This window comes from Octodon degus, unplaced genomic scaffold (assembly GCF_000260255.1).
Source record: "Octodon degus isolate 3935 unplaced genomic scaffold, OctDeg1.0 scaffold00005, whole genome shotgun sequence".
NCBI lineage: Eukaryota > Metazoa > Chordata > Mammalia > Rodentia > Octodontidae > Octodon > Octodon degus.
Window position 1 is genome coordinate 18290132 of NW_004524581.1, and position 25745 is coordinate 18315876.

At 52.5% G+C, this 25745-nt stretch overlaps 1 protein-coding gene across 1 annotated transcript; it reads left to right on the forward strand.

The window, feature by feature from the left end:
* The first annotated feature begins 14962 nt into the window (after positions 1-14962).
* Positions 14963-20712, forward strand: Ppif (peptidylprolyl isomerase F). Its single transcript, XM_004624083.2, has 6 exons — positions 14963-15233; positions 16314-16344; positions 16778-16866; positions 18236-18332; positions 18698-18773; positions 19806-20712. The coding sequence occupies exons 1-6, from the start codon at positions 15039-15041 to the stop codon at positions 19939-19941; spliced, it is 624 nt and encodes a 207-aa protein (XP_004624140.1). The 5' UTR covers positions 14963-15038; the 3' UTR covers positions 19942-20712.
* The last annotated feature ends 5033 nt before the right edge of the window (positions 20713-25745 follow it).

A 25745-nucleotide genomic window follows, 5' to 3' on the forward strand; every position in this document is an offset into this window, starting at 1 on the left:
CTGGAATGGATGCACAGGTGGGTGGGTGCTATTCATGGGTACCGGGGCCAGGGAGGGGTGCGTGGAGACAGGGAGAGAGCTTCCCACAGGTTCTGTAGCTTTTGTTAGATGGGAGTGCTGCCTGCTGGGCTCCAGTTAGCTCCTGCCCAATGTGTAACCCTCTGCCACACAGGGGCTCTGGTTAGCTCTAGCTGCCTAACCAAGCACCCCAAGTGATATAAAACCATAGCAACCACTGATCGCTGCCTACTGTGGGCTGTGCTGCAGACAGGGTCGGATGTGTCCTCAAGTGGCCCAGTGTTTAGCACTTGGGCGCTTGGTGGACCCAGTAGGATCTTGAAGAGCTTGGGCCCAGTGGAAAATTGTAGGGCAGTGGAGCTCGGTCCTTGAAGTGTAGGGCCCTCTTTGCTCTGCCACAGCTCCCAGCATGATGTGGGGCACCCAGGCCAAAAGAGTGGGCCAGTTGAAGGGCGAGCAAGATAGCTCAGCAGGCTAAGTGCTTGCTTTGGCAAGCACAGGGACCAGGGTTCAATCCCTGGTCCCACATACCATGCCAGTCCCGCCCCCAGGGCATGATGAGGTGACCACCTAGTCCAGGCATGGTGGCACATACCTATAATCCCAACGCTGGGGAGGCTGAAAACAGGAGGATCACTATGAGTCAAGCTGCATAGTGAGACCCTGTACCAAACACATAAAAATGAAAAGAAAAGAAAAAAGAATGTGCCTGTTGGGCACTGGCTGACATCACAAATAGACTTTTCCTTTTTTTTTTTTTTTGTGGTATCAGGGATCAAATTCAGGAACTTTTGCTTTCCAGGCAGGTGCTTATGCTGCTGAGCTATATCTCCAGTCCTACTAAACTGATTTATTTGGGGTGTTGATGACAGCCAGCTGACTCCCATAGTGTGGCTGAGGTGAGAGGCGGTCCCCCTAACCCCCATGAGCTGGAAGCTTGGCCCGTGGGGTGGCAGCACTGGGAGGCTGGGGCACCTTTTCACGGTGAGAGGTGATTAGGTCACAGGGCTCCACCCTTTACAACGGGCTGGGCCGGGTCTCCCAGGAGTGATGTCCCTTGAGGGTGGGTTGCTATAAACAAGGCTCCTCCACCCCAGTCACAGCCTCCCCTAGACTGTCCCCCAGCAGGTGGGGACCTCTGCCTGCAGGATCCCCCAGCACTGGCCCATTCCACCCACTCCGCCTCACTGGGTCACTTCCATCAACACCTCATTCCAAGGCCTTTCCTGGGAACCCTTTCTGAGCCAGAAAATCCCAGAGTCCTGAGCCAGTGCTGCCCCTGGAGAGTATGGATGGGGGAGAGACAGGGCAACAGAGGAAGTCCTAGTGAAGGCTACCCAGAAGGGTTGGGTAGAGAGGAAGGACAAAGAAGGAAAAGAGAGAACAGCAGGAGAGCCGAGGCCAGGGCATCCGGGAAACCCAGGCCAAGACCAGCAGCCTCCAGGATGGTGGCAGCAGCCCCCGAGGACATGGAACAACCATCAGAAAGAAGAGCTGAGCGGGGCTGAGCAGAGCCCCAAGGAATAGCTCCTCACCCCCCTAGCATAAAGCTCCTCTCGCCGCAACCCCCTCCCGCCCTCTGCTACCTCAGCCTCCAGTTGGGAAGCATGCACGGCATGTAGGTCCTAGGGCCCCCATCCCACAGCCCTCAGCATTTGATGGGGCCAAGGATTCCCTGAGAAGTCCCAGGCCTGCCCCAGCCCTGCCACTGCTGGGCATGAGTGGGTAGAGACCTGTGTCACCACGGAGGAAGTCACCAAGCATCTGCAGTAGTGGGAAGGACCGAAGTGGCTACTGGCCACTGAGCACTTGGCATAGAGGTCTGAAAGCCACCTATTGGGAGCCACACAAGCTGGAAATTGGTCAAGGGTGTGAAAGTAGGACTAGGCCTCAGTGCCTAAAGCAGTCAAGCTACCTCAGTCCCGAGATAAGCATCCTGACTGGTTGGTTACTGTCAGCTATTAGTCACTAGGCAGCCTTGTGTCACATACTAGCTTTGCAAAGGTATAAATAAATGCCTACTGTGATGTGGGGGTTGTCTCACCAACCAGACAGACAGGCCACGACCTAACCCAGCTCTTGCCTTCTTATCCATCTTTTCCTCATTCCCGCCAACATTTCTCCCCAGATACAATGGATCCCACCAAGAGAACAACGGGTCCCTACAGCCAAGTGTGGCGGCACATGCACACTGCTAATCCCAGCACTCCAAGAGGCTGAAGCAGGAGGAGTTTGAATTCAAATCCAGCCCAGGCAATTTAGCCACTCAACAAAACACTGCCTCCAAATAAAATAAAAGTGGGAATGACAAAAAAAAAAAAAAAAAAAAAAAAAAAATGGTGGTGGGTGGTGGGAGAAGGTCGTGAAGTTGAAAGCAGACATCAATATACATGTTACACATGTGTAAATCGAGACCTACTGGTCAGGTCTCCGGCTGGACTGTCAAGGCCATGTGACCAGATGTGGGGCTTTCTGAAGAACCAGGAGAGCTGATTGAACACGGGTGTCCCTGCAGAGATCCAAGAGGTGCCTCCAGGGTGAGGCTCTGAGGCCAGCTTGGTTCAGTGACTGGCCTGTCACCAGAGGAAAGGACTGTTCTACAGAGGTCTGGGTCCCCCAGTCCTGCCTCAGCTGGGCTCATGGGTAAGCCCCTTCGTGGGCTCGGGGGCTGCAAGCACAAAAGGGAAGACACAGTTGGCTGTGGCAGTGCCTGCTTCCTGCAGCGGAAGCAGGAGGATCAAGTTGTAGTCCAGCCCAGGAAAATACCGATTTGGCAAGACGTTGTCTCAAAATACAAAGCAAAAAAGGGCTGGGGATGTAGCTTAGTAAAAAGGCTCTATTTCACTAAAACTTTACTAACATGTTAAGGCTCTGCTTAGGCATTGTCTTAGTTAATTTTCTCATTGCTGAGACAAAATTCCCCACACCCAAAGTTAGAGACGGAAAGAGTTTATTTAGCTCATAGTTTGTGGAGGTTTCAGTCTGTAATCCGCTGGCTCCAAGGCAGGGTGGCACACGACAGAGGGCAACAGCTCCTGGTAGCAGAAGATAGCAAAAGAGGGCTGGCAAGACAGCTCAGTGGACTAAGCGCCTGCTTAGGGAAGAGCAGGGACTGGGGTTCGATCCCTGGTACCACATGCTGCGCCTGCCCCGCCCCCAGGCGCTCTGAGCCAGGGACCGCATCCAGGCCTGGTGGCGCACGCCTGTCATCCAAGCACTTGGGAGACTGAGGTAGGAAGAACAATACGAGTTCGAGGCCACCTTGGGGTACATGATGAGACCCTGTCTCAAAAAAAAAAAAATTAAAATGTTGAAATCCTAAAATCCACAGCTCCCGTAAGTGGAGGAAGCTATGTAAGAGGTAGAGAAAGCTCAGTTCTGGGGGGAAAATGCCCATCCAAATAAGGCAGCTAGGAAAACTTGAGTTTAAAAAGTGCCAACCGTCCGTGGGCACGCTTCCCAGCTGAGAGCATCCGGGAGCTGCTGATGAATTAAAGCTGCGATGCCTGCACAGCCAGCCGAGTCCCCTGCCGGTGGGAGAGTAATTACGGGCACAGTTGGACAAGGAGGTGCTCATACCGTGTGGCTTCTCCATCCCAGGCCTAGACTGCCAAACTTGTAGTTGCTGCATGGTGGGGAGCAGATTTCCACACCCAAACCAGCACAGAAGCAGGGCCCAGAAGGCAGAGAAATGGACTTGGGCACTCAGTCCGTGTGAGCTGTATTACAGAAGGAGTTCAAAGTGGGCTGCCCCACATAGACAACAGCTGTAGCCACTTCCCTGAGAAAAGCCGCGATCTAAAAGGAAAAGAACAAAACACAGAAAATAAAATATATCATTGCTGGGTGTGGTGGTGCTCGCCTATAATCGCAGAATTTAGGAGGCTGAAACAGGAGGATCTCTGAGAGTTCCAGGCCAGCCTGGGATACACAGGAATGAAGACCTTCTATCAAGAACAGAAGTGAGTGCAAAAGAATAGAACGGAACGGAGCAGAACAGAAGGGAGTGGAACAGAATGGAATGATCATGAAAGTCAGTTGGCGCTTAGCAACAAGCTCCAAGCAATTGCAGTGTTCTCCTCCTATAATACGGCTTTGTCATATGTTTTATTTTCTTTTTAGTTTTTCTACTGTTAGGTTTCTCTACTATGTTAAACTGGCAGCACTAGGGTTTCTTAAATTAATTAATTTTGGAGACAAGCCTTGACAGGTAGGTTAGGTTGGCCTGGGCTGACTATGTAGCCCAAGCTGGCCTCAAACTTGCTGCAACCCTCCTGCCTCAGCTTCCGAGCGCTGGGATTCTAGGCCTACAACTCCACCAGCAGTCCGCAACAGGTTTTAAAATTCACTATGTTACGCATTTCATCTTCGGACACTTCCAACACCAGAGGCGTAGACTGCAGCAAGACTTTTACGAACGCCTAAGGCCTTTCTGCAAGTCCACTGCGCTAAACGCCAATCACAAAGCTGACTCCGTCTGCCGGGTGTCGTGCTAGCCTGCAAAACTGTTAAAACTACCTCGGTAGGCGGAGGTGTTGCATTTGAGGCAGAAAATTCCTCGGGATCTCAGTCTTTCAGCGGTTGCTTATCTGGCGGTGAACCATTCAGGTTTGCTGATCAATCTCATCCAGAGGCTGAAGTTGTCCGTCAGCCACTTCAGATAACCGCAGAAACGCTATCAAGCTGGGTGTGCGCAGTCACCAAACGGAGTGATAGGAGTTGACACATTTCACTTCCTGGTCTATTTCTTTTTATGATATGATTTGTTCCCTAACTGTATACTCCTAGTTGTTAATTCTTTCAAGTATTATGCTTATGATTTGATTTTTGTTCATGAACACTTTGCCTACCCTTACATATTCAAGAATTCCTCCTACTTTCTCTTCTAGATTTTAATGTTTCTGTTTTAATGTTTAGATCTTTAATCCATTTCGAGTTTACCTTAGTACTTTTTTTTTTTTTTTTTTAATTTTATTGCGGAACCGGGGATTGAACTCATACCCTTGCGCTTGCCAGGGAAATGCTTAGTCCACTGAGCCATCTCCCTGGCTCCCTGTATACTCCTTTAATGTATACTCTTTTAAGTGTTCTGTTTTTGTTACTGTATGTTTGTGGTACACAATAGTTGCTTTTGTTTGGGGACTCAGATTACACATATATGTATACATATTACATGTAAACTATATATACAATTTCTTGGAATAACTGCTGTATCCCTTGACTATTGTTACTGTACTTGAGTGTTCACATTTGCAGAAATATGTGTATCATTATTGCTTGGATTATTATATAATGTGGCCTAGAAATTGTTCTGTCATCTCGTCAAATGAATTTGCATTCAAAATGTAAATGAATGTCTTCATTTCCACAGGCTGTGTCCTGAGATTTTTTTTGTTTCTGTTGAGTTTTTAGGCCAGCTGTGGTGCTGCCCCCCTGTAACACCAGCACTTGGCAGGCTGAGACAGGTGGACTGGCACGTATTCAAGGACAGCCAGGGCTATCCAGTGAGTTCAAGGCCAATCTGAATTACAGGGCAAGACCCTGTTTCAAAAAACAAAAAGTGTTTAGAATTCTAATTTCAGAGCTATAGTTTTTGGAGTTTGATCTTTCTGGAGTTTGGGGATTTTAACATTTGGGACTGCGTCTTAAGATTACAGCCCAAGCCTGTTTGGGTTTGGGTGGTGTTGGTGACCAAACCCAAGCAAGGTCTTGGGCATGTAAGGCAAGAACATGACCACTGAGCCACCTCCCCAGCCCTGAGTCCCTTATTGGGTTTGGACAGCTCTTTGGGGAGCCCTGTAGCCCATAGTGGTCATGACAGGGATCACGTGCCTTGTGTCCATGGCTGGGAATTAGTTCAGGGGCATCAACTCCAGCACGCAGCAGCCTGCGTAGCTTCCTGCAGGCCACGATCTACGCAGCAGTCTCTCTCACAAAGACAGACCTCAGGCCACGGCGAAGATCCACAAACAAGCACACAGTGTCTCACGGCACCGAGTGGTGGTGCTGAGCGATACCCCAGTTCTCCCCTGGGCATCACCACGACTTCGATGAGTCCTTTTCTCAGGATTATCGGCCACTTCTACTTCGCACTTGGTGAACTTCCGGTTTGGTCCCTCTGTGTGTTTTCTATGCAGTGTTAACATTTTGCTTAATGAATTTTGTGCACCACTTGTGCTCAAGCCATGTCTCTATCATATGTATTTTCCCTGCTTGGTGAAAGCTCTTTTAGCCGTGTAGTGGATGTGAATTCTTGGATGTAGAGCCAAGCTGGATTTCCTCTTCAAGCTCAGTGAGCTGGATGAGGACCTTCTGTCCATCTTCCTTCCAAAATTGCCTCTCAGATCCTGGGGTACAAGGATGCCAAGAAGGCAGGGGCACGGGCAGCTGCCAGCGTCTACCAAGGTCCTGGTCTCCGTCTGCTTCCGCCCGGTCACACAGTCTCTGCTGTCATTTCCTCTGTTGCGGGTCACTCTGCTCTCCTGGGCCCCAAGGAAGTCTGTTCCTGGCTTCCTGTGTCACAGCACGGCTGAGACATTCCATGTGACATTTCCAAACCCACTGGGAAAAGTTTTCTGCTCTCCTCTTCTTCCCAGAGCTCTGCTGAGCTCAGCTTTAGGGCAGGCTAAGATTTCTCTTCATCAGCCTGCCCCTGTCCCACCGGTCCAGCTCATTGCCTTTCTCTCTGCTCCCTTCTGCCTTCGCCCTTGAGCACCCTCAAAGGTAAAGGCTGGGTGGGAAGCCACATTGAGCAACCACACTTTGTTGCTCAAGAGACAGGCTGTATCCTAAGGGTTTTCTGTTTCATTGCATTATATTTTGTTTTGAAACCTCAAAGCCACGTAGGGACATTCTTGGCATTGCTGAGGTCAGCCTGCCCAAAAGCGTCAGAGAGAGGGCAGAGAGAAATCCAGGAACACGGGTTTCTCTGCACCAGTGGTGTGCATGGTGACTTCAAAATGCAGATGTTTAAAAAAGTTACACCCCCATATAGCTCCACATGTTCCCTTCCCTTTCCTGCCAGTTCCTTCTAAATAGAATTTTTTATTCCTGTATTTTTAGGGAAGGGTCTATGGGGTGTTCAGGGTCTCACTACTAGATCAGTGTAGTGGTTGATACATTGTGTCAACTTGGCCGGATGATTCCCGGCAGGCTTCCGGCTGGTGGGGGTCCTGCCGTGGGGCACAGTTGGTTCTGTCCTGAGAGTGACTCAGCACAAAGAGACCATATAAAGGCGCTGAAGTAGTTGATGTTCCACTTCGTCGGAGGAGCTTCAGTCTTCGCGTTCGGCTTGGACTCCATCGCCTGGCTTGCAGCGCAGACTCTTCGGCCTCCGGCTTGGATCCTTCACCTCCCGTCGCAGACTCATCAGCGTCCGTCGCAGACTCTTCAGTCTTCCATCGCAGACCCTTTAGCTGACGAACAGAGACTTGCAGGGAGCACAGCGGTGAGCTTCAGACCTTGGGACTGAACTCCTCAGTATGGGGTGTGCAGACGCCCTCTGTCGTAAGTTGATCTTGTAATTCCTTATAGATTATATATCTTGTGTTAATATTTATTCCTTATATCTGTTCTTCTTAAGTAAAACCCTGACCAATACAGTCAGATTCATAATTCTGTTTACAGCCTCCCAAGAGCTGGGATTACAGGTGTGTACCACCACACCCAGTCTCAATTGCCCTCTCAGCATGCCCCGGGGGCAGGGCCGGCACTGCATGCCTGGGGATCGAACCCTCGGCCCTTCAGCTGCTTGCAGGTGCTTTAATCCACCTATTTGGCCAGCCCTCAAAATGGAATATTTTGAAACCAACACCACCACACCAAATGTTCTTTGCTGGCCTCTATTGCTCTGTGTTGAATTCTGCTCGCATATGACAGTAAGGGATTTTGACTTTATAGTTCAAGGCCATACTCCAAACCCTCTGCTACTCCAGGTAGCCTCAGCTTCATAGGAGGACTGAGCCCCAGGGCCCTAGAACTGGAAGGAACCTCACCGGTCTCCTGGGCCCAGCATCTATCCTGGACAAACATTCTTTCTGTGGAATCTTGGCTTGATACTGTTGCACACCACAGGAAGCTTATTACCTCAGAGTCAAGATGCAATATGGGGCTGGCCAGATAGCTGATTAAAGCACGGGTTTAGGCAGACACAGAGGCTGGGGATTCGATGCCAGCCCCACCCCTGGGGAGAACTGAGAGGGTGATTGAGATTAGACATGGTGGTATATGCTTGTAATCCCAGCGCTTGGGAGGCGGAAAATAGGAGAATTATTACGAGTCCACTCTGTGTAGTGAGACCCTGCACTAAATATATATTTTTTAAAAAGATGTAATATGGTAGAAAACTTTCTTATTTAAATGCACCCTGTCCTGGGTCCCACTGACCCTGGTCAGGCCGCTGGAGTCCCCCCATGGGGTCCCTTCAAAGTAGCTCTCCTTTCCTGGAGGTGGTCCACCCTACCTCTCTCACTAGAGAACACAGAGGTTAGAGCTAGGCCCACACCCATGAGTCACAGAATCCTGTGCCCTTGTCCCTGGATCTCCCATTGAGCTCTGGCCAGCTGTCCCTGGAGAGCTGAGCACCTGGCAATGGTCAGCTGCTGAGCCAGTACCTAGGACCATGCCTCAGAAGTCCACCAACTTTTGGAGCCACTGCTCACCTAAAATCTGAGCTTCGTGTCTGCTTTTTGCCTGACCTGTGACCTTTGGTCCTAAAATTCAACCACAGCAGAGAAAGTTCTAGAGGAAGGAGCCAAGCACTGGGATTGGGCAAAGATGGCCAAACGCCAGCTTCCAGCCACTTACTTAACCCAAGAGAAGGCCTGTGCCACCTAGGCCCACTAATGATGCTTCTTCCAGCTTTGCAGGCTGAAATTATGAAGTGCAGTCAGCATGCATACCTGTTCTCCACGTCCCTGCAGGATTAGGGAACAAGATCTAGGCACTGGCCGGGTGTGCTTTATGAAGTCACGGTGGGTGCCAGCTGCACCCACAGCCATAGCACTTATAGAAGAAAAGACAATCAGTGGAGGTGATATTGATTAGAAGGTAGAAATATTGACTAGAAGATAAGCATTATTGATTAGAGGAGATTTATTCTATCAGAGCAAGGAAAGGTCTCATTGTTAGTAAGCAGAAGTGAATAGGGTCAAGTCAGTAGATTCCAAAGAACTGCACAGGTTTTTGGTTGAAGTGAACTGCCAGACAGAGGAGGCTGTGAACCTGCAGGCTCTTTGCAGCCACAGGGGGAGGGCTGAGAGCGCAGGCCCACCCCTCAGCACTACAGGCCCTGAGAAGGGCTGTCTTTCTTTCCCTGATAATGGGACCCTTTCATTAGGATAATAAGGCACTGAGAAAAACCCTTGCAAACCAGTATATAGCAAATAAAGGTGGGAGTGAGGTGAATCTGGGCTGGCTTGGGAAGGAACCTCTTGGGTCCTGTTGGTCACCTCCCCTCCCTGTTGACTCTGGGTGGGAACCGTGTAAACAGGGTTGTGGTTTTACATGCTGCTCTGCTGGGTAGCAAAAGGCTCCAGTCTCAGGGTTGGGGCCAGTGGTAGACTCTGGGGCAAAACGGCCAGCCAGTGGGGGGCATACAGGTTTCAGAGTGAGCTGGCCCTGAGCGTGGGCCCAGCTTGGCCTCCTGGGGCCCGTCTAATGGGGCTGAAGACCTTCCCTGGCAGAGTTCTCAGCAGGACTAGACAGGACTAGACAGGACGACTGAAGGTGCAGGGAGTGGGTGGTGTCTGACACAATCCATCTCAGAGAGCCATGGAGCCCACCGGCTCCTGCAGAAAGACACGCAGCGCAGACAAGGTGCAAAGAGTTCTGCACTCCACTTCATCCCAGGGAGACCTCAGGCAAATCGCCCACCTGATCTGGGCTTCCACTCCTCTCCTTATAAGACAGGAAAACAGTCTCCATTCCGTAGGGTCCTCCTGCAGCTCGGGTGACGTCTTAGGTAGAGCCCATAGGTGGCCTGTGTGGGACACTTTGCCCACCAGGTGTCTCAGGCTGCACAAGTGAGCCAATTGCCAGTAGCGTAAACAACAAATGCAGATTACTTCAGGTGGGTGCAGGTTGTCGGGCACTGGGTGTGGGCCAGCTGGGTGCCGCTGGCTCAGGACCTCTTGGGAGGCTGCAGTCACACTGGGGGCTGGGGTGGCGGTCATCAGAGAGAGCCACCCCCAGGATCACTTGAGCAGCTTCAGGCAGACCTTGGTTCCTTTGGGGGGGAGGTCTTCCCATCAGGTGCAGGGTGTCCTCGTGACATGGTAGCTGGTGGGGCGTATGTGTGACACAGACAATGATGTGGAGAGAGGCTCAGAGAGCCTTAGATCAGGAGTCACATTGTAACCTAATCTTGAAAGGACCTGTCCTGCACGGGGCATCTTTGGAAACCACATGGAAATTGCTGCCTGGTGAAGGTCGCCTTGGGCAAAAAGTGTGCAGGCAGCCAAATTAGATAGAAATATTATAGGCAGTCAGACCGGGCCAGGCCCTCAAAGGAGATAACACAGAAGACAAGATACCTTACAACTGTGGGAGGGACGGATGCTCCTGCTGTGAGCCAGACCTAAAGAGCAAACAAATGCTGACCTCCCGAAAGATTAGCATCCAGGATTGATCATCACCCTGAGAAAATCAGGAAGAATCATTAATCCGACTACTACCGATGGCTACCTGATAAAGTCTTATTCTACATTCATGCCCACTTGCTATGTGACCCACTTCCCCATTTGCACCTGAACTTAATCAATTTAGCCTGAGCAATGGTGCTTGTAATCTCCCTGGCTGACCATAGTTTTGTCCCACCTCATGCCCACCTAAGCGAGTTCCCTTGTTCTCCACCACCTTAGACCTGCCTCACCGTGTGGTTTTACTCTATAAAAGTCCCTGGAAGACTGGAAGAGACAGCTTCCTGGGGACTACCCACTTGGGCCCCCGTCCTGCCCCTGTCTCAGACAGGAGTTTTCTTTTCCTCAAGAAACATATTCTGCTCATAACCTCCATTTGTTCCTAAAATTCATTCTTTGGTTTTCGAGAACACAAACTCATCCAGGTCAGGTCGGGAGATCATTTTCCCCTGTCACTTGGAGGTTCCCTGTATCGTTTGGAGGTCACCCACCCCAGATCAGTTTTTTTCTCCCTGTATCAAAAGGAGCAGACATGTCCCTTCTATGAAGCAGAAAGGGCAGCGCAGGACACTAGCTGTCTCCCTCTTCATCAGATGGGCCGCAGTCTTCCACAGGTGACCTTACAGGTTGCGCATGAGCACAAGACTATGTGGTACGGTATATCCTTTCAGCTGAGGATGTCACCTGCTAGTTGATGTGAGGGTGACATTACTGGGCCAGTAAGGGATCCTTAGGTGAGAGCTATTGAAAACTCACCCAGAGCCCCAGAGTCCAGATGTGGGGGCACACACTTATTATCCCAGTGCTCTGCAAAGCTGAGGCAGGGTGACTGCAAGTTTGAGCCTTGCCCAGGGAATTGAGTAATTTAGTGAGATACTGCCTCAGAATAAAAGAATAAAAAAGTCTAGGAAAGTAGCCCCATGTGAAGTCCCTGGGTTCAATCCCTAGTACTGTAAAAATAAACAACGAACATCATCACCCACAGGGCCCCACCCATAGGCACACTGTCATTCAGTCAGTCAGTTTTCGCTGAACTTCTCCAGCCTGGGCAGGGCAGCACGCATGCGGTCATGCGTTCATCCCTTTGTTCATTCACTGAGCTGCAAGTACGTTCAAGGTCTTCATAACCCCATTCTCTGTAATATGACCAACTCTACATGACTGCTGCTTTACAGATGAGGATACCGAGGCTCAAAGAAGTGAAAACAAATGCCTCCCTGAGCTCACTCTGCTACCTGTGACTCCGTTCAAAGGTCCCCTGCATGGCCAGCCACACTGAGCTCTGGGAAAGTGACCACCCCCTGGCCTCAGTCATCCTAGCAGGCCTCAGTCACTCTGTGCCTCGACTCCCTGACCCCAGGCACTCGGAAGATACCACGGCCGCATTAGCCCTGTAGGGAGGCCTGTGACAAGGGTACAGAGAGGGCCAGTCTCAGGTCCTTGTAGCTTCAGTGTCCCTCACATCCACACAGTGGAAACCAGAAATTGTGGACCTCTGTCTAGCGCTCTCATTTAGGCTGTGGGTATGTTTACGGCCCATTCTGTATTTAATTTTATTCTAAAATTAGTTTCCAGAATTTTTTTTTTCAAGGCAAGGTCTCCCTACATAGTTCAGGATGGGTTCAAATGCCCTTCTCCAGCATTTAAACATTACATGTTCATGAAATTTAAGGTTTTCAGACTTTATTGAAAAACGAGCAGACCCTGCTATGCTGGACCCCCCAGTCCCACCTATAAAAACAGCTAGTTTTCCCCTGGCAGGTGCCACTCAGGCCTTCATTCCCGATGCCTTCACCTGCTTCTGTCACCCGCTTGACCCCACAGGTATGAGCTGGCGACCTCAGCGGTGCTTCTCACCCTGCACAGACTGCCTGCTCTTTGGCTCTGAGGTCTCAAGGTGCTGTGACAGGCTCCAGGTGACAGCCACCATCAGCACGCTGGAGGAGAAGCCACTTAGGGCTATGGGGAGAAGGGTGACGTGGTCTATGGCCAGCTGCCTGCCACCGCCTGTACCATCTCTCCTGGCTCAGCATGGCTCAGCCTGGGGCCGTCCCTCTCCTGACATCACTGGTGACACCCGAGCTGAGCCTGGGGGAAGCTGGTGGTTTCTCGGGCTTAGACAAGAAGTAGTGATGTGCCTGCTTTTTCCAAAGAAGGCAGGAGGAGTAATAAGAAGGAAGGAAGCTGGGGCAGGGCCCTGGGGCCGTGGAGGTGGCCTCAGTCCTAGCCCATCGTGCATCAGGTCCTGCCCTGGCTTCAGGGCCCTCTGTAGCCGCACCCCCCCCACCCCCAGGCTGCAGCTCTTGCTCAGTATCACAGCCTCTCCCAGGCAGTCTGGCATTGGCTCATTCCCCTCCAGGAACTGCCTCTTCATATCTCTGCACCCCTGTCCCTCAGGACAGTCCAAACTAACTCCCTGCCCCCAGGCAGAAACCATCTCGCTGTCCCCTGATTCCACAGCCCCAGCTGCCTCCTATTTCTGTGGAGTTTTGCAATCTTCCTAAAGCTTCTCTCCTGCCCTATTCCCATTCCCACCCCTTGATGACAGCAAAGAGGGGCTTGACCTGTAGTAACCTTAACCTGAGTTAGACAGAGGGCCCCAGCTCTGACACTCTGCCATTGGGAAATTCACTCCCCAGCTCCCGGGCTTGGTCCCACCTATCCATGAACTCAGGGCTGGGGAGGGCTTTGAGGGTGGAATCGGCCACAGGAGGAGGCAGTTGTTCCTGGGACAAGCTGCTCATGCAACACCAGGATGGAGAATACACTGGGGACTCCCAAGAGCAGGCGGGAGGGGCCATGGGGTCCCCCTGACCCTCTCAGGGTGCTGAGGACTATTTGAACCCGGGGCTTGGCACTGGCTGCAGGGGGCTTGGGGCTTTTAGGAAGTTGCCTAGCAAGGACTTTGGGGTGATTCCTCTCCTCTTCCCCCAAGTCTGCAGGGTTCACAGATATCAGGGTATGGGAGAGGTGCTAAAGGCTCAGGAGGGCAGGGAGCATGTGGGACTCCCCAGTCAGGCCTGTGTACTTTGGGACATAGTCAAAAAGGAAAAAGGGGCCAGTCCCTAGGGCAAAGCGAGGGTCCATCCTGGATTGGGACAGGGGGATCACTGATAGCCTCCCAGAGATATACAGTGTCACTCTCAGCCTGGCCTGATGGGTGGGGGGACCCTGGCAGGGGTATCCTGAGTGCCTAGGCCCTTCCAGGATCAGGACTGTGAGGACGGGCTGTCATGTCTCATGGGACTAGGACACTGACTTCATGCATCTGGCTGCCCCATCGCTGTCCACGAGCTAATTCGGGACTGAGATGGATCAGCTCAGAGCAGGTCCCAGCTCCAGGCTACGTCCTCCAGGGCTCAGGCCCCACTCCTTTTCTGGCTCCTCAGGCTTGCAGCCCCTGCAGTGGTGACCCACGGCTCTCTGAACCCCAAACCGTCAGAAGCAAGTCCAGGCTTTGCTGTCACTGGTGCTCATGGGCCCAGGGCTTAACCAGTGATGAAACCCCTCGCCTCTCTGGTTCCCATTCTCCTCGGAACAATCCTGAGTGGAAGGGGTTAAGATGCAGCTCCCGGAGGACTGGCACAGGCTGGCAGTGGGGCCTAGGATTCTCCAGGCCTGGCCAGTGTTGTCCTCTCTCTGGGCCTCGGTTTCCTATCTGCAGAGTACGAGTCTGTTCTAGGGCAAGTGTCTAGTTTGGTGGGGACCAGGGCTCTCCGCTGCAGGGTAGGGAGGAGGAAAGGAGCCAGGCAGGAGCAGTAGGCCCAGGCTGCAGGTCCTGTCTTCCTGGCAGGAGGTGTGGTCTCAGAAGCAACAAGGGACAGGCCCAGGCCAGGTCACGCCAAGGAGATGACCTCGTGGGTGACTTGGGAGGTGTCACAGCTTACCTGCTCCCTCCAGGGCCTCTTCCTCTGTCACCTCACCTCTAATCGCAGTTAGATTTCTCAGACTTTCAGTGTGAGCCTCTCCCTTGCTCTATCTGCCCAGCCATTTGGGGAGCAGTGACAGGGTGCCTTATACAAGAAAGGGTACATATGTAGATTGTGTTATGCTATATAAATACAAACATAGATGCTGACATTTTGAAGTTAACTACGTCTTAGCTTTTTTTTTTTTTTTTTTGCCTTGTAAAAGATCTATTGGGACCCTCACAAAAATGGAGCTCGCCCCCTTTGCCCTGTCGTGACGAGCCAGCTGTGTTGCCCATTGCAGCCGGCAGGGGTCGCCCGCGGAAGGCCCGAGGGGCGTGCCGGGGGCGTGGCCTAGGAGTCCGGAGGGCCAATAAAAGCGGCGGCTGTCCGCCCGCGAGGATCGCTTCCTGTGCGCGACCTAGGCGCGTCTTCTGCGCTCTGCTCGCTGGCTTCAGTCGGAACCGCGTCCGCGATGCTGGCGTTTCGCTGCGGTCCCCGCCTGCTCGGCCACTTCTCCGGCGCCCGGTCCGCGCCGCTGCGCCTCTCTGCGGCCCGCGCCTGCAGCGGTGGCGACTCTCGCACCCCGATCTCTTCTTCCTCCGGGAACCCTCTCGTCTACCTGGACGTGGGCGCCGACGGGCGGCCCCTCGGCCGCGTGGTGCTGGAGGTGAGGCCGCTTCCCCATACGGCCCAGGGCGGGGGACGGGGGGCGGGAGCGATCCCGGGGCTGCGCAGACGCCCAGCCCACGCGGTGCCTGGTGTGCGGGTGACCTTGGGCCTTCCGCTTTCGCGCCCTGGGCCTCAGTTTCCCGGTCACCGAGAAGAGGCAGCACCTTGGTGCCTTCCACCCTCCCTGATAGTAGCTGGGACGCGGCGAGGCCGGGGTGGTGGTGGAGGCTCAAGGTCAAATCGCGCAGGGGGAGGGTCAGCGCCGCGGCTGGTCTGGCTAAGAGAGAGGGTTCAGAGGTCGGCGCCTGGACCCCGAGCTCCCAGGCGGGTACGGTGGTCCCCGGGGCCGGGTGGCGTGGTGTGCACACATTTGGCAGCCCTTGCTTAACGTGGCACGTGCCCCTACCCTCCACCACCGGCGCCCACCCTTGGGCAGTGAGTGTGGCAGGTCACTGCAGGGCCACCAGGTGGACCCGGTGGCCCCCGTGTGTGGGAGCTTGGGTACCCCAAACCCAGTCACTCTTCTAGGGTCCATACTCAATGTCTGCTCCTGTTTCTTTGGATCATTTGTAAAGTAAGAAACATAACTGCGGAGGTAAACGGGAAGGGCTAACTGGCCCCACTTTGAACAAAGGGGCCAGTTGCGCATGACCGGCCTTTCCAGGGAGCCCTGGGTATTTCCTATTAAGTCTCAGTTTCCCCTTTCAATGGGAGACACCCTCCCCATGTGCTTTTGTGTAAGAGTGAATTTTGAAGCTGAGCTGGAGGGGCTGGCTGGGGCACCGACCTCCCCTGCTTCCACCCTCCTGTCTCTGGGCCCCGGTTTCCCATCTGTGTGCCTAGTGTTAGACTGGCTCTTCCGTGGGTCTAGGATCTGAGGCTCTCTCCTCCCAGCCTGGGCTCAGGAAGCAGCTGCCGGGAGCCGATAGTGACCTCCAGAGCTGTGTTGTAGGTTTGGTGGTGACAGGGCTGGCTGTGGTGGTTTCTGATTTCGGGGCCTGTGGGCATTGGCTGGCACGAGGCTCTTTCCTGAGCCTGCCTTGGGATTGACCGGTTTTTGTTCTTCTTCCCTTCTCAGCTGAAGGCGGATGTCGTCCCAAAGACAGCGGGTAAGGCAGGGCTGAGCCTTGAGTCCAGCCTGGATGGAGGGAGGGCAGGTGGGCATGGGGAAGAGTTGGGGCTCAGGAATGCGACCAGGTTAGGAGATCTAGGTGAGCTCTGAGTGCTCTAGGACAGCCTCCGTCCCTTCCTGTGCCTCACTGGAGGCTCTGCCCGCCCGCGTCTGTAGTAAGCTGGGAGCCTCAGAGCCAGGGCAGGCACATGCAGATTCCCGGAGATGGCTGCTGCTCCTGCTGGGGTGGGGGAACACACTGAGTTTGCGGACGCTCCCTGCCCCACTTTCCTGTGGTTAGGGGAAGGAAGTGACTTGTGCCAGCCCCAGTTAGTCTGGCAGAGCAGATCCAGCAGGTGGGCTGTGCCCCCACCCCACTCCTTCCTTGGGGTATTCGGGTGCAGGCCTATTGACTACCACTCTCCCCTCAGAGAATTTCAGAGCGCTGTGCACTGGAGAGAAGGGCTTCGGCTACAAAGGCTCCACATTCCACAGGGTGATCCCGGCCTTCATGTGCCAGGTAACAGGGCCCTCTTGACCTCAGGCTCCCTGCTCTGTGGGGTATTAATAAGAACACTCCTAAGCCTGCAGCTGTCCGCGGCATGGGAGGTACTGTGTGGGCGGACAGGTGGCCCCTGGCTTGTACTCACCCTGTAGGCCACAGGCTGTGATGGTCCTTTTCTGCCCTGGAAGTTAAGCGGCATGCCTAGGGTAGGACAGGCCTGCCTAGAAGCAGGAGAACCTGCCACGGGGAGCCCAGCTTAGGGGGTGGATGTGTGGGGGTGTTCGCTGACCTTTAGTGTTCTTTGACCCTGGGCATGGGCCATGAGAGGAAGAAAGAGGAGGAGCAGGGAGACCAGGCCCAGCGGCGTGTGCGAGCCTGGGCTTGCAGCCCCTGTTCCTGGCAGAGGGTGTTGCTCTCTGCTGCTGAGTGTGCTCCCTGCTCAGGTGCCCGCCTGGCTTTCAGAAGCTCCAGCATAGCTGTCATAGCTTTGGGGTCAGGAGGTGGCAGCAGGAACATCTGGGGGTGGTAGCAGGCCCTTGAGCTCAGCCCTCTCCCACCCCACCCTGTGGCCCAGGGCTGCTGCCCTGGACCTTCCAATTCTGTGCAGCCTGCATCTGTGTGGAGAGTGGCCAAGGCAGGGAGGGCCTTACAGGGCTGTGTGTGCTTGCAGGGCAGGCAGGGCCAGGCTCTGCAGCCTTTGTGCCGCCGACATTCCCAGTGCCACCTGAGGCAAAAGTCGGGTCAGCACTGTGCGTGTGAGGTGGGAAGTTCCCAGAGGCCTCGTGTCTGGGGGACACCTTCTTGGCACCTATTGGTGCCTCAGCTGGTCTGTGTGGGTCATCTCTGTAGCCTGAGAATGCCGGCTCAGGAAAATCATGTGGCTATGGCCAAGGCTCTGCGGGGCACAGCTGGCCACAAAAGTCCTGTCAGGGCCACCAGGACCTTAGGCGAGCTTTGAGGAAGGATGCCAGCCATGGTGGGCCCCGTCCTGGGTCTCCTGGATTTGTGGGGAGACCTCGGGGACAGGGAGGCGGGTCAGCCTCAGGGACAGACGCCTGGCCACCTCCTCGCTGCTGGCTTCGAACTGGAGGCTGCAAGTTCTAGGTAACAAAGCATCAGATGCCTTTTAGGTCCTTAGAGAAACACTTAACGTGTTCTTAGATAAAAAGCTACTGTTCCAAAAACAGGGAAACCTGCTATAGCAGATTCAAGTTATTACAGCAGGAAATATTTAAGCTTCGATGTTTGCCCATTTGCCTTATTGTCTTGATCCTCATTTCCTTATGTGTTTACTGGCCCTGAGGAGCTTCTAGCAGGTGGCCCTGGGGTGGGCGGGGACCGCACCAGGTCTGTGTGGCCAGTACTCAAGTCATTCTGTGCACAGGGAGGCGACTTCACCAACCACAACGGCACTGGGGGCAAGTCCATCTACGGGAGCCGCTTTCCTGATGAGAACTTCACGCTGAAGCACGAAGGGCCAGGTGAGTGGCGGCTGTGTGTGTGTGTCCCCCGCCCCAGGGTCCACACCTTGACCACTACCCCTAGGCCAAGACTGCTCCACATCCTTGCTTCCTGCAGCATCTGGTTGGCTCTCATGGCTGGCCCGCTGGGTTTCCTGAGAGCTTCCCTGAGGCCCTGTCCTGCCAGGCCACCACCCTGAGACACTGGGGCAGCAAAGCAAACAAGCCCTGGGTACTGCTGGTTGGTGGCCCTGGTTCCTTTCCAGGCCCAAGATCTGCAGATTGTGGTGTGTTTGATGTGCTCTGAGCCCTCCGCATGGCCGAGTGGCTTCCCAAATGGCAAGTGTCCTCGGCAGCCTGTGACCCACTCTTGCTTGTGTCTGCAGGTGTCCTGTCCATGGCCAACGCAGGCCCCAACACCAATGGCTCCCAGTTCTTCATTTGTACCATAAAGACAGAGTGGTGAGTGGCGCCTGTGGCTGGAGGAGGGTTTTGCGGGTTTGAGAAAAGCCATGTGCGGCTGGGGCATCCTGGGCAGAATGTCTGGATGAGAGAGTGAAAAGACTGAGGGCAAAGTTGGGTTGTTCCTGTGACACTACAGATTAGGCCTCATGGCACTCTGAGCAGAAGCCAGTCGGCTTGGTTTGACCCGGGATTTCCCAGGCTCTCCCCCAGGGGCATAGCTTGGGACATGCTGTGGTGGACAGCTGGATGTTGCAGCAGCTAGGCGAAGCCCACAGGTGGCTCCCAGGCCCTGGCAGCCCCTCCCTACTGCCCATAGATTCTTGGGCTGTTTTTTCCCTGGTATATTTTTCACTAAGGGATGCTTCTCTGCCAAGAGCCCCCTGGTGTCTGAGCTCTGGAACATTAAGTTGAGGGGACAGCAGCTAGCCAGGAGCTGAGACTGCATAAAGCTTGCTAGGATTTCAGGGAACCCTGGGGCATGGGTAGATGCTAGCCTCTCTACCATCCAGGTGAGAAAGATGGGGCGCTGGGCCAGCGACCTCCTCTGCTGCTTCTGGGGAGCCCCTTATGGGCCCGCGAGCTGTGCCTGTGGCTGTCACTCTCAGCATCCCTGAGCTGCTCTAGGTGCCTCTGACATTCTCGGGCCACTGTGTCGCTCACTTCATAGCTCCCGACTCCTGAGGGGTTGTGCTAGAGTGGACTTCGTGCTTTTCCCGAGCAGCCCTGTACCTGTCGTCTCCCTGGGCAGAGCAAGCGAGCTCACTTTGCTCACACAGAGTTAGCAGGATGCAGGCCAAGTGGCCGAGGGTAGGGTCACATGGCGCAAGAGGGCAGTGTGTGTCCTGGGAGCCGGGTGTTGTGAAGGGTGGACATGGGGAGCTCAGCCGGACTTGAGCAGCTGTCAGGGGCTGGGTCCAGCTACCCAGGAGGGCTTCCCTCAGAATTGCTATTGTTGGTAAATCTTACGTGCGGCCTGGGTGTGGGTTAGGGTGGTCTCCTCTTTTCATCCCCTGCTCCTCACCCTCACAGGTTGGATGGCAAGCATGTGGTGTTCGGCCACGTCAAAGAGGGCATGGAGGTCGTGAAGAAAATAGAATCTTTCGGCTCTAAGAGTGGGAAGACGTCCAAGAAGATTGTCATCACAGACTGTGGCCAGTTGAGCTAACCAGTGGCGAGGATGCCGAGACATTAGCCGCTACCTATGGGTTGGCCCGCCCAGCTTGCCACTGGGACCCCTAGCCAAGGTGCCCGGCAGAGGTACGTGGGCCACCCCACTGCCCCTGTGCGCTTGTGGGAGGCTGCCCAGGAGCGCGTCTCCTGCAGGGCCTTGTGTCCCTCACATCTACCCTTCCTCCTCCACCCACCATGGCCATTGCGTCACACACCCCTCAGCAGGCACAGCCCACGAGTGCCCCAGCTCCTCAGTGCCTTGGATGATGGTGGCCATGACGGGGTAGCATTCAGTCACCCTGACGGGGAGGGACAGCAAGTTCCTGCCAAAAGACTGTGATACCTGTTCACAGTTGTCTTCCTAATTGCAATAATTTAATTAACAAGATAGACTAGAAATGAAGCTGTGACGTGACCTGGGTCAGTGGCACAGGTCGCAGAACCCTGGATCGTGACTGTCACAACACAACTCAGGGCTTGTGTGAAAGTTGCCCAAGACTGAGGCTTTTCCTCCGGTTACTGTGAGACCCATCGGTTCATTGTTGTGAACTCCGAACCTGGACAAAATGCCCTCCAAGAGCTGCCCCTGCTCACTGTGAATTCCTGTGTGGGCCCGGAAGTGGCCTGTGAGGGCCCCTGGTTCTGGAGGGAGGTGCTTCTGGTGGGCTCTTCCTTTCCAGTGCATGGTCAGTAAACTCAGTCTACTGATGCTATGTAGAACATTTGTGTTCACCTTCAATGTGATAATAAATCCTATTTTCTATAAGACTGTGCCTGTGATTTTAGAAAGAAGTTATGTATTTATTTTTATTTTATTTATTTATTTATTTATTTATTTATTTATTTATTTATTTTTCCTAGTTCAGGCTGTCTTAAGGCCGGTCTGGTGCGCTTGTGGAGCTGGGAATCAAACTGTGGTCCCCTGTGCCTGACTGCATTTGCCCAAGTGGCGCTTTAAACAGCTGAGCTATCTGGCAAGCCCAATATCTTGGTATTTAAAACCAAGTTTTTAAAATAAGTTTTGGGGCTGGTGAGATGGCTCAGTGGTCTAAAGCACCTACTTAGAACAAGCTAAGCTAAGCAAAGCACAGGGACCGCGGTTCAATCCCCCAGTACCACATGCCAGCCAGCCCCACCCCTGGTGGGCTGAGCTGGCCACACACACAAATAAATGAATAAACAAATAAATAAATAAAAATTAAAAAAAAAATAAAGTAAGTTTCAATGTATCTGGTGCTATGCAAAGGACATTTTTTCTTCCTCCCAGTGCTGGGGATGGAACTGGCCTCAGTAGTGGTTCCATGTGCTCCACTAGGGGGAGATGAGTGGGTGGGCAGAGGGTGCATGGGAAGACAGGCATCCTTTGTCATCTGGGAAATGCAAGCCAAAGCCCAGCGGGGTGCCATGTCGCACCTGCTCTGAGGTTTTAGCCAGGTAGTAGCGAGTGTGAGGACAAAGAGAAATTAGAATCTTCCGACCTTTATGTTTGGAAAATAGTTTTGTAGTCACGGGTCTAAATGTAGGTAGGTCCACACAAAAACTTGCATGTGGTTTATAGCAGCCTTATTAATAGTCGAAAAGTAGAAGCGACTTGTGTTAGCTTTTTTGTCACTGGGACAACAGGCCACAACTTGGAAGAGATGTTTATTCTAGCTCAGTGTTTGGGGAGGGCAGACCCTGGGGAGTGGCTCCAAGACAAGCTCATGGTTGGATGAATCTGCTGATGAGTACAAAACCTGATGATGACCCAACCGTCTAAAAGCCACACCTCTGAACACCAGCCTGAGGGCCGTTCTAGATCATTCGCGGCACAACCCAAAGGCCCATCAGTGGGCACATGTCCCAACAGTGTGATGTATCCATACCGTGGAATTGCTGGGCTCTAAACAGGAAGGACATAGTGACACTTGCTCAATCTGGATCAACCTTGGGAACCATTTACTAAGTGAAAGAAGCTGGTCATAAAAGACCCTCACTCCACAGGCTCCCATTCGTAGGGAATATCCATCAGCAGGAGGGCTGTGGAGACAGAAAGCAGGTTCCTGGATGCCCAGGGATGGAGGAGGTCGCTGCGGAGACGCCAGTGGGTGAGAATGGAGTGCATGAGCTTTATGGGAGGATGCAAACGCTCTGAAGTTCACGTCTGGGGTGGTCTGTGACCACCCCAGCAGCCATTATAATAGCTGAAGTGGACCTCAGTAAGTCTGCTTAGTGATGAGAGGCAGGCCAGTGGGTGAGAATGGAGCGCATGAGCTTTATGGGAGGATGCAAACGCTCTGAAGTTCACGTCTGTGGTGGTCTGTGACCACACCAGCAGCCATTATAATAGCTGAAGTGGACCTCAGTAAGTCTGCTTAGCGATGAGCAAGGTCCCCCAGTTCTCAGGGTGTATGGGCTGTTTCTTCTGCTTCGAGAGCCACAAGCCCAGGTGAGATTGTCACAGTATTTCTGAACAGAATAGCCGCTTCTCAAACACAGGAGCCCAGTTATCTGAGGTTCATCTGGAGCCAACTGAGTGCCGGCGTCCCTTGCTCCTCAATTCCCTTTCCCATGAAAAACTCCCTAAGACTGAATTCAAGTGATTCTGTGACTCAGGATCACTTAACCTTAACAATTACGGTTTTGTTCCATTTTGAATGATGAGCCAGCTCAGCGCCTTCAAGAAATAAGGGAACCTTTGAGTGCTGTTACTGAAGGCTTCTGATTCTCAGATTTTTAAACTTAGGTTGAGAATTGAAGAACCCAAGTTCTCTGTTTTCTTTTGACAAACAATCCAACAGCCGCAGAATTTGTCCCACACCTGCGTCCCGAGGACATACAACTCACGCTGTGAAACCACAGGTGACAAGGTGACTAAGGTTGATGTCACTGCATGCTGTGGATCACTAGCATACCAACTCCCATGGCAAGACGTTCAGCCCCACCTTCAAGTCCAGGGCACAGCCCAACAAATCCCCGCACCCCATCCTTGGGGGGTCACCTTCTGGGGCCACTTTTGGTATGCACTTCGTATACTCAGGATCCAGAGAGGAGACTGAGACGACACAGGAATGTAAATAGGAGCCATGGGACACCTAAGGTGGAGACCTCTGAACAGCCCTTTCCGGTGCCCATTGCGGGTAGGACTGAGGACGAGTCCAGAAGGCAGGGAAAACACCTGCTCACGTGCTTATTGGGCGTGTGTGTGTCTTCGCTGAGGCAGTGTCTGTTCAGATCTCTTACTTGTTTTAAATGTTTTTTTTTTTTTTATTGTTGAGCTGTAAGAACTTTTTATGTAGTATGGGTACGAATTCCTTATCTGATGTGGGTGAGCCCCAACTTATGACGGCTTGACTTAAGATTTTTAAATTTTACAGTGGTGTAAAAGAAATACATCTTTGGGAGGATGAATATACTGAATCTTGATCTTTTTCTGTGCTAGCAGGGGCCAGGGAGATGGCTCAGTAGAATAAGTGCTTGCCTGGCAAGTACAAGGGCCTGAGTTCAATCCCCGGTTCTGGGAAAAAAAAAAAAATCAAATCTCTGCACTAGCAGTATGGGATACAGCACTCTCTTGCAAAGCTGAGCAGTGGTGGTGAGCTACGCACCCAGCCAGCCACACCACCAGGGAGATGTCGCGGTCCTCTGGGCACTGTGCTGCTACGCTGTGACATACAGGAGCTTGGGCATATTAAATGCATTTTTCTTTTTCAGTACCAGGGATCAAATTTAGGACCTTCCGCTTGCTGGACAAGCACTTGAAGCCACTGAGCTGTCTCCCCAGCCCCTAAATGCATTTTTTTAGCTTTTAATATTTTCAACTCACAATGGGGTTGTTGGACTGTAGCCCTGTCATAAGCCAAGGACTATCAACTCATAGTTCCTATATAGACATGTCCCACTTAATGATAAGATATATTCCAAGAATGACATTATTAGGTGGCTTTGTCCTTGTGTGAACATCACAGAGCTCCTTACAAACTGAGGGGACTGCAACAGTGCAGGGCTGTGTGATGCAGGGTGTCACTCATGGGTGTGGTCTCTCCCTGACTGCAACACACAGCTGCTCAGATGGCCCAGGCTTTGGACACCGTGGGAGCGCTCAGACCCCTTCTAGCACCAGCTGAAAACTGCGAGGGTGACCCCAGGCAGCCCAAAGACTGTTCTCCAACATGGATTTCATCCCAGGTCAGGGAGACTGTCAGAGGTAAGACTTCTACGGGAGCCCAAATGCCCTAGTTGTACAATGGGGAAACTGAGGCCCAGAGGGGTTAGGGATGAAAGCTCTCAGAAACTGGTTGATCAGGAGCTTCCAAATCAAAACTTAGCTCTCCTAATGCCGGAGGTTGTCACTGTGTCAGGTGGAAGGGTGTGTGAGGAAAGGATTGAGTTTTACAAATAGGGCTTTAAACTCCTCAATAGGCATGATGAATACATTATCCAGTGAAGGAATACAACCAAGGAGTAGACAAAAGAGACAGATCCGTACACACAAACACACACACACACACACACACACACACACGTATACGCATACACACACTCACACACGCAAGTTCTGTAAGCAGAAAGACCAGAAGAACGCAGCCAAGCTCTGAAAGATGCTGGTCTGGGGGAGAAGCCGAGTCCTGCAAATGTTTGTGTGTCTCTCTGTGTTGTTTCCATTTCACATTGTGCATGCATTATTTATAATGAAGGTGCAAAAGCCAGATAAGTCCACTTTAGAGTGCTGCTCAAGCACAGTGAGGTCTGGGGAAGTTAGGGCTCACTTAGGATACGGGAGAAAGAAAAAAGAATCCCTTTTTAATTTCCGTATGCTGCACCTATTTGCCTGCCCGCCGGAAGTTGCAGTTCTCGATTCAGCCACCAGAGGGCAGAAGGCAACCAGTTGATGGGCTCAAGAGGACAGTTTTTTGTTGTTGTTGTTTTTTTTTTTTTTCCGGAATCCAGGATTGAACTCAAGCCCTTGAGCTTGCCAGAAAGCGCTTATTCCACTGAGCCATCTCCCCGGCCCAAGAGGACAGAATTCTGAGCAGGCAAGTTTGTCAGCAGAGAGCCCCAAGGTTAGAAGTCTCCTGTTCGGTGCCTAGCCAGGGTCAGATTCCCAGGAAGAAGAGAGGAGATCATTGTGTGCTGGCCCAGGGTCCTCTGACCCAGCACAACAGGGAAACTGAGGCAGAAGCCTGGTCAGAATTAAGCTAATAGGGTTGCTACGCAGGAGAGGTGGGACATAGTTTGTAGCCATGGAGAGCCAGCATGTCCAGGCCTTTCCTGAGGCCAGGCGTGGGCTTCAGCTGCCAGCCCAACGGGTCCCAGTGTTTGTGGCTGGACAGAGGCTGAGTCTGGCTTGCGGGCTGTATTTGAGGCCTCTTGGTCCAGCTGCCCCCTGCCGCCTCCTGTCACAAGTTCCCTCACTCATGCCTGGTCCCTTTGCACTGCCGTGTCTAGTTCTTTTTTTTTTTTTTTTTTTTTCAGTGTTTTTCTTGCTGAAAGATATTGCTAAGGTATTGTGTAGGTATATACCCAAATACTCAAATATTTTTTTTTTTTTTTTTTTTTTTTAATTTTATTGAGAAACAAATAGCAGTGAGACAGTTTCAAAACCGATTAGTAGGACAGTTTCATTAATTAGTACATTGCATATTGTCTTCGTAGTGGTTATCCATAGTTCAAGATGCAGGCATGATATCCTGTCCAAATACTATTAGTACGAATCTGTCTTCTCATTGAATTAAAAGAAAGTAGCTATGTTATCTATCCTATTTTGACCACGGCCCTCAGGGTCGCAGTTCAGCTGTGGGAAGCGACAAGGCAGGGGCC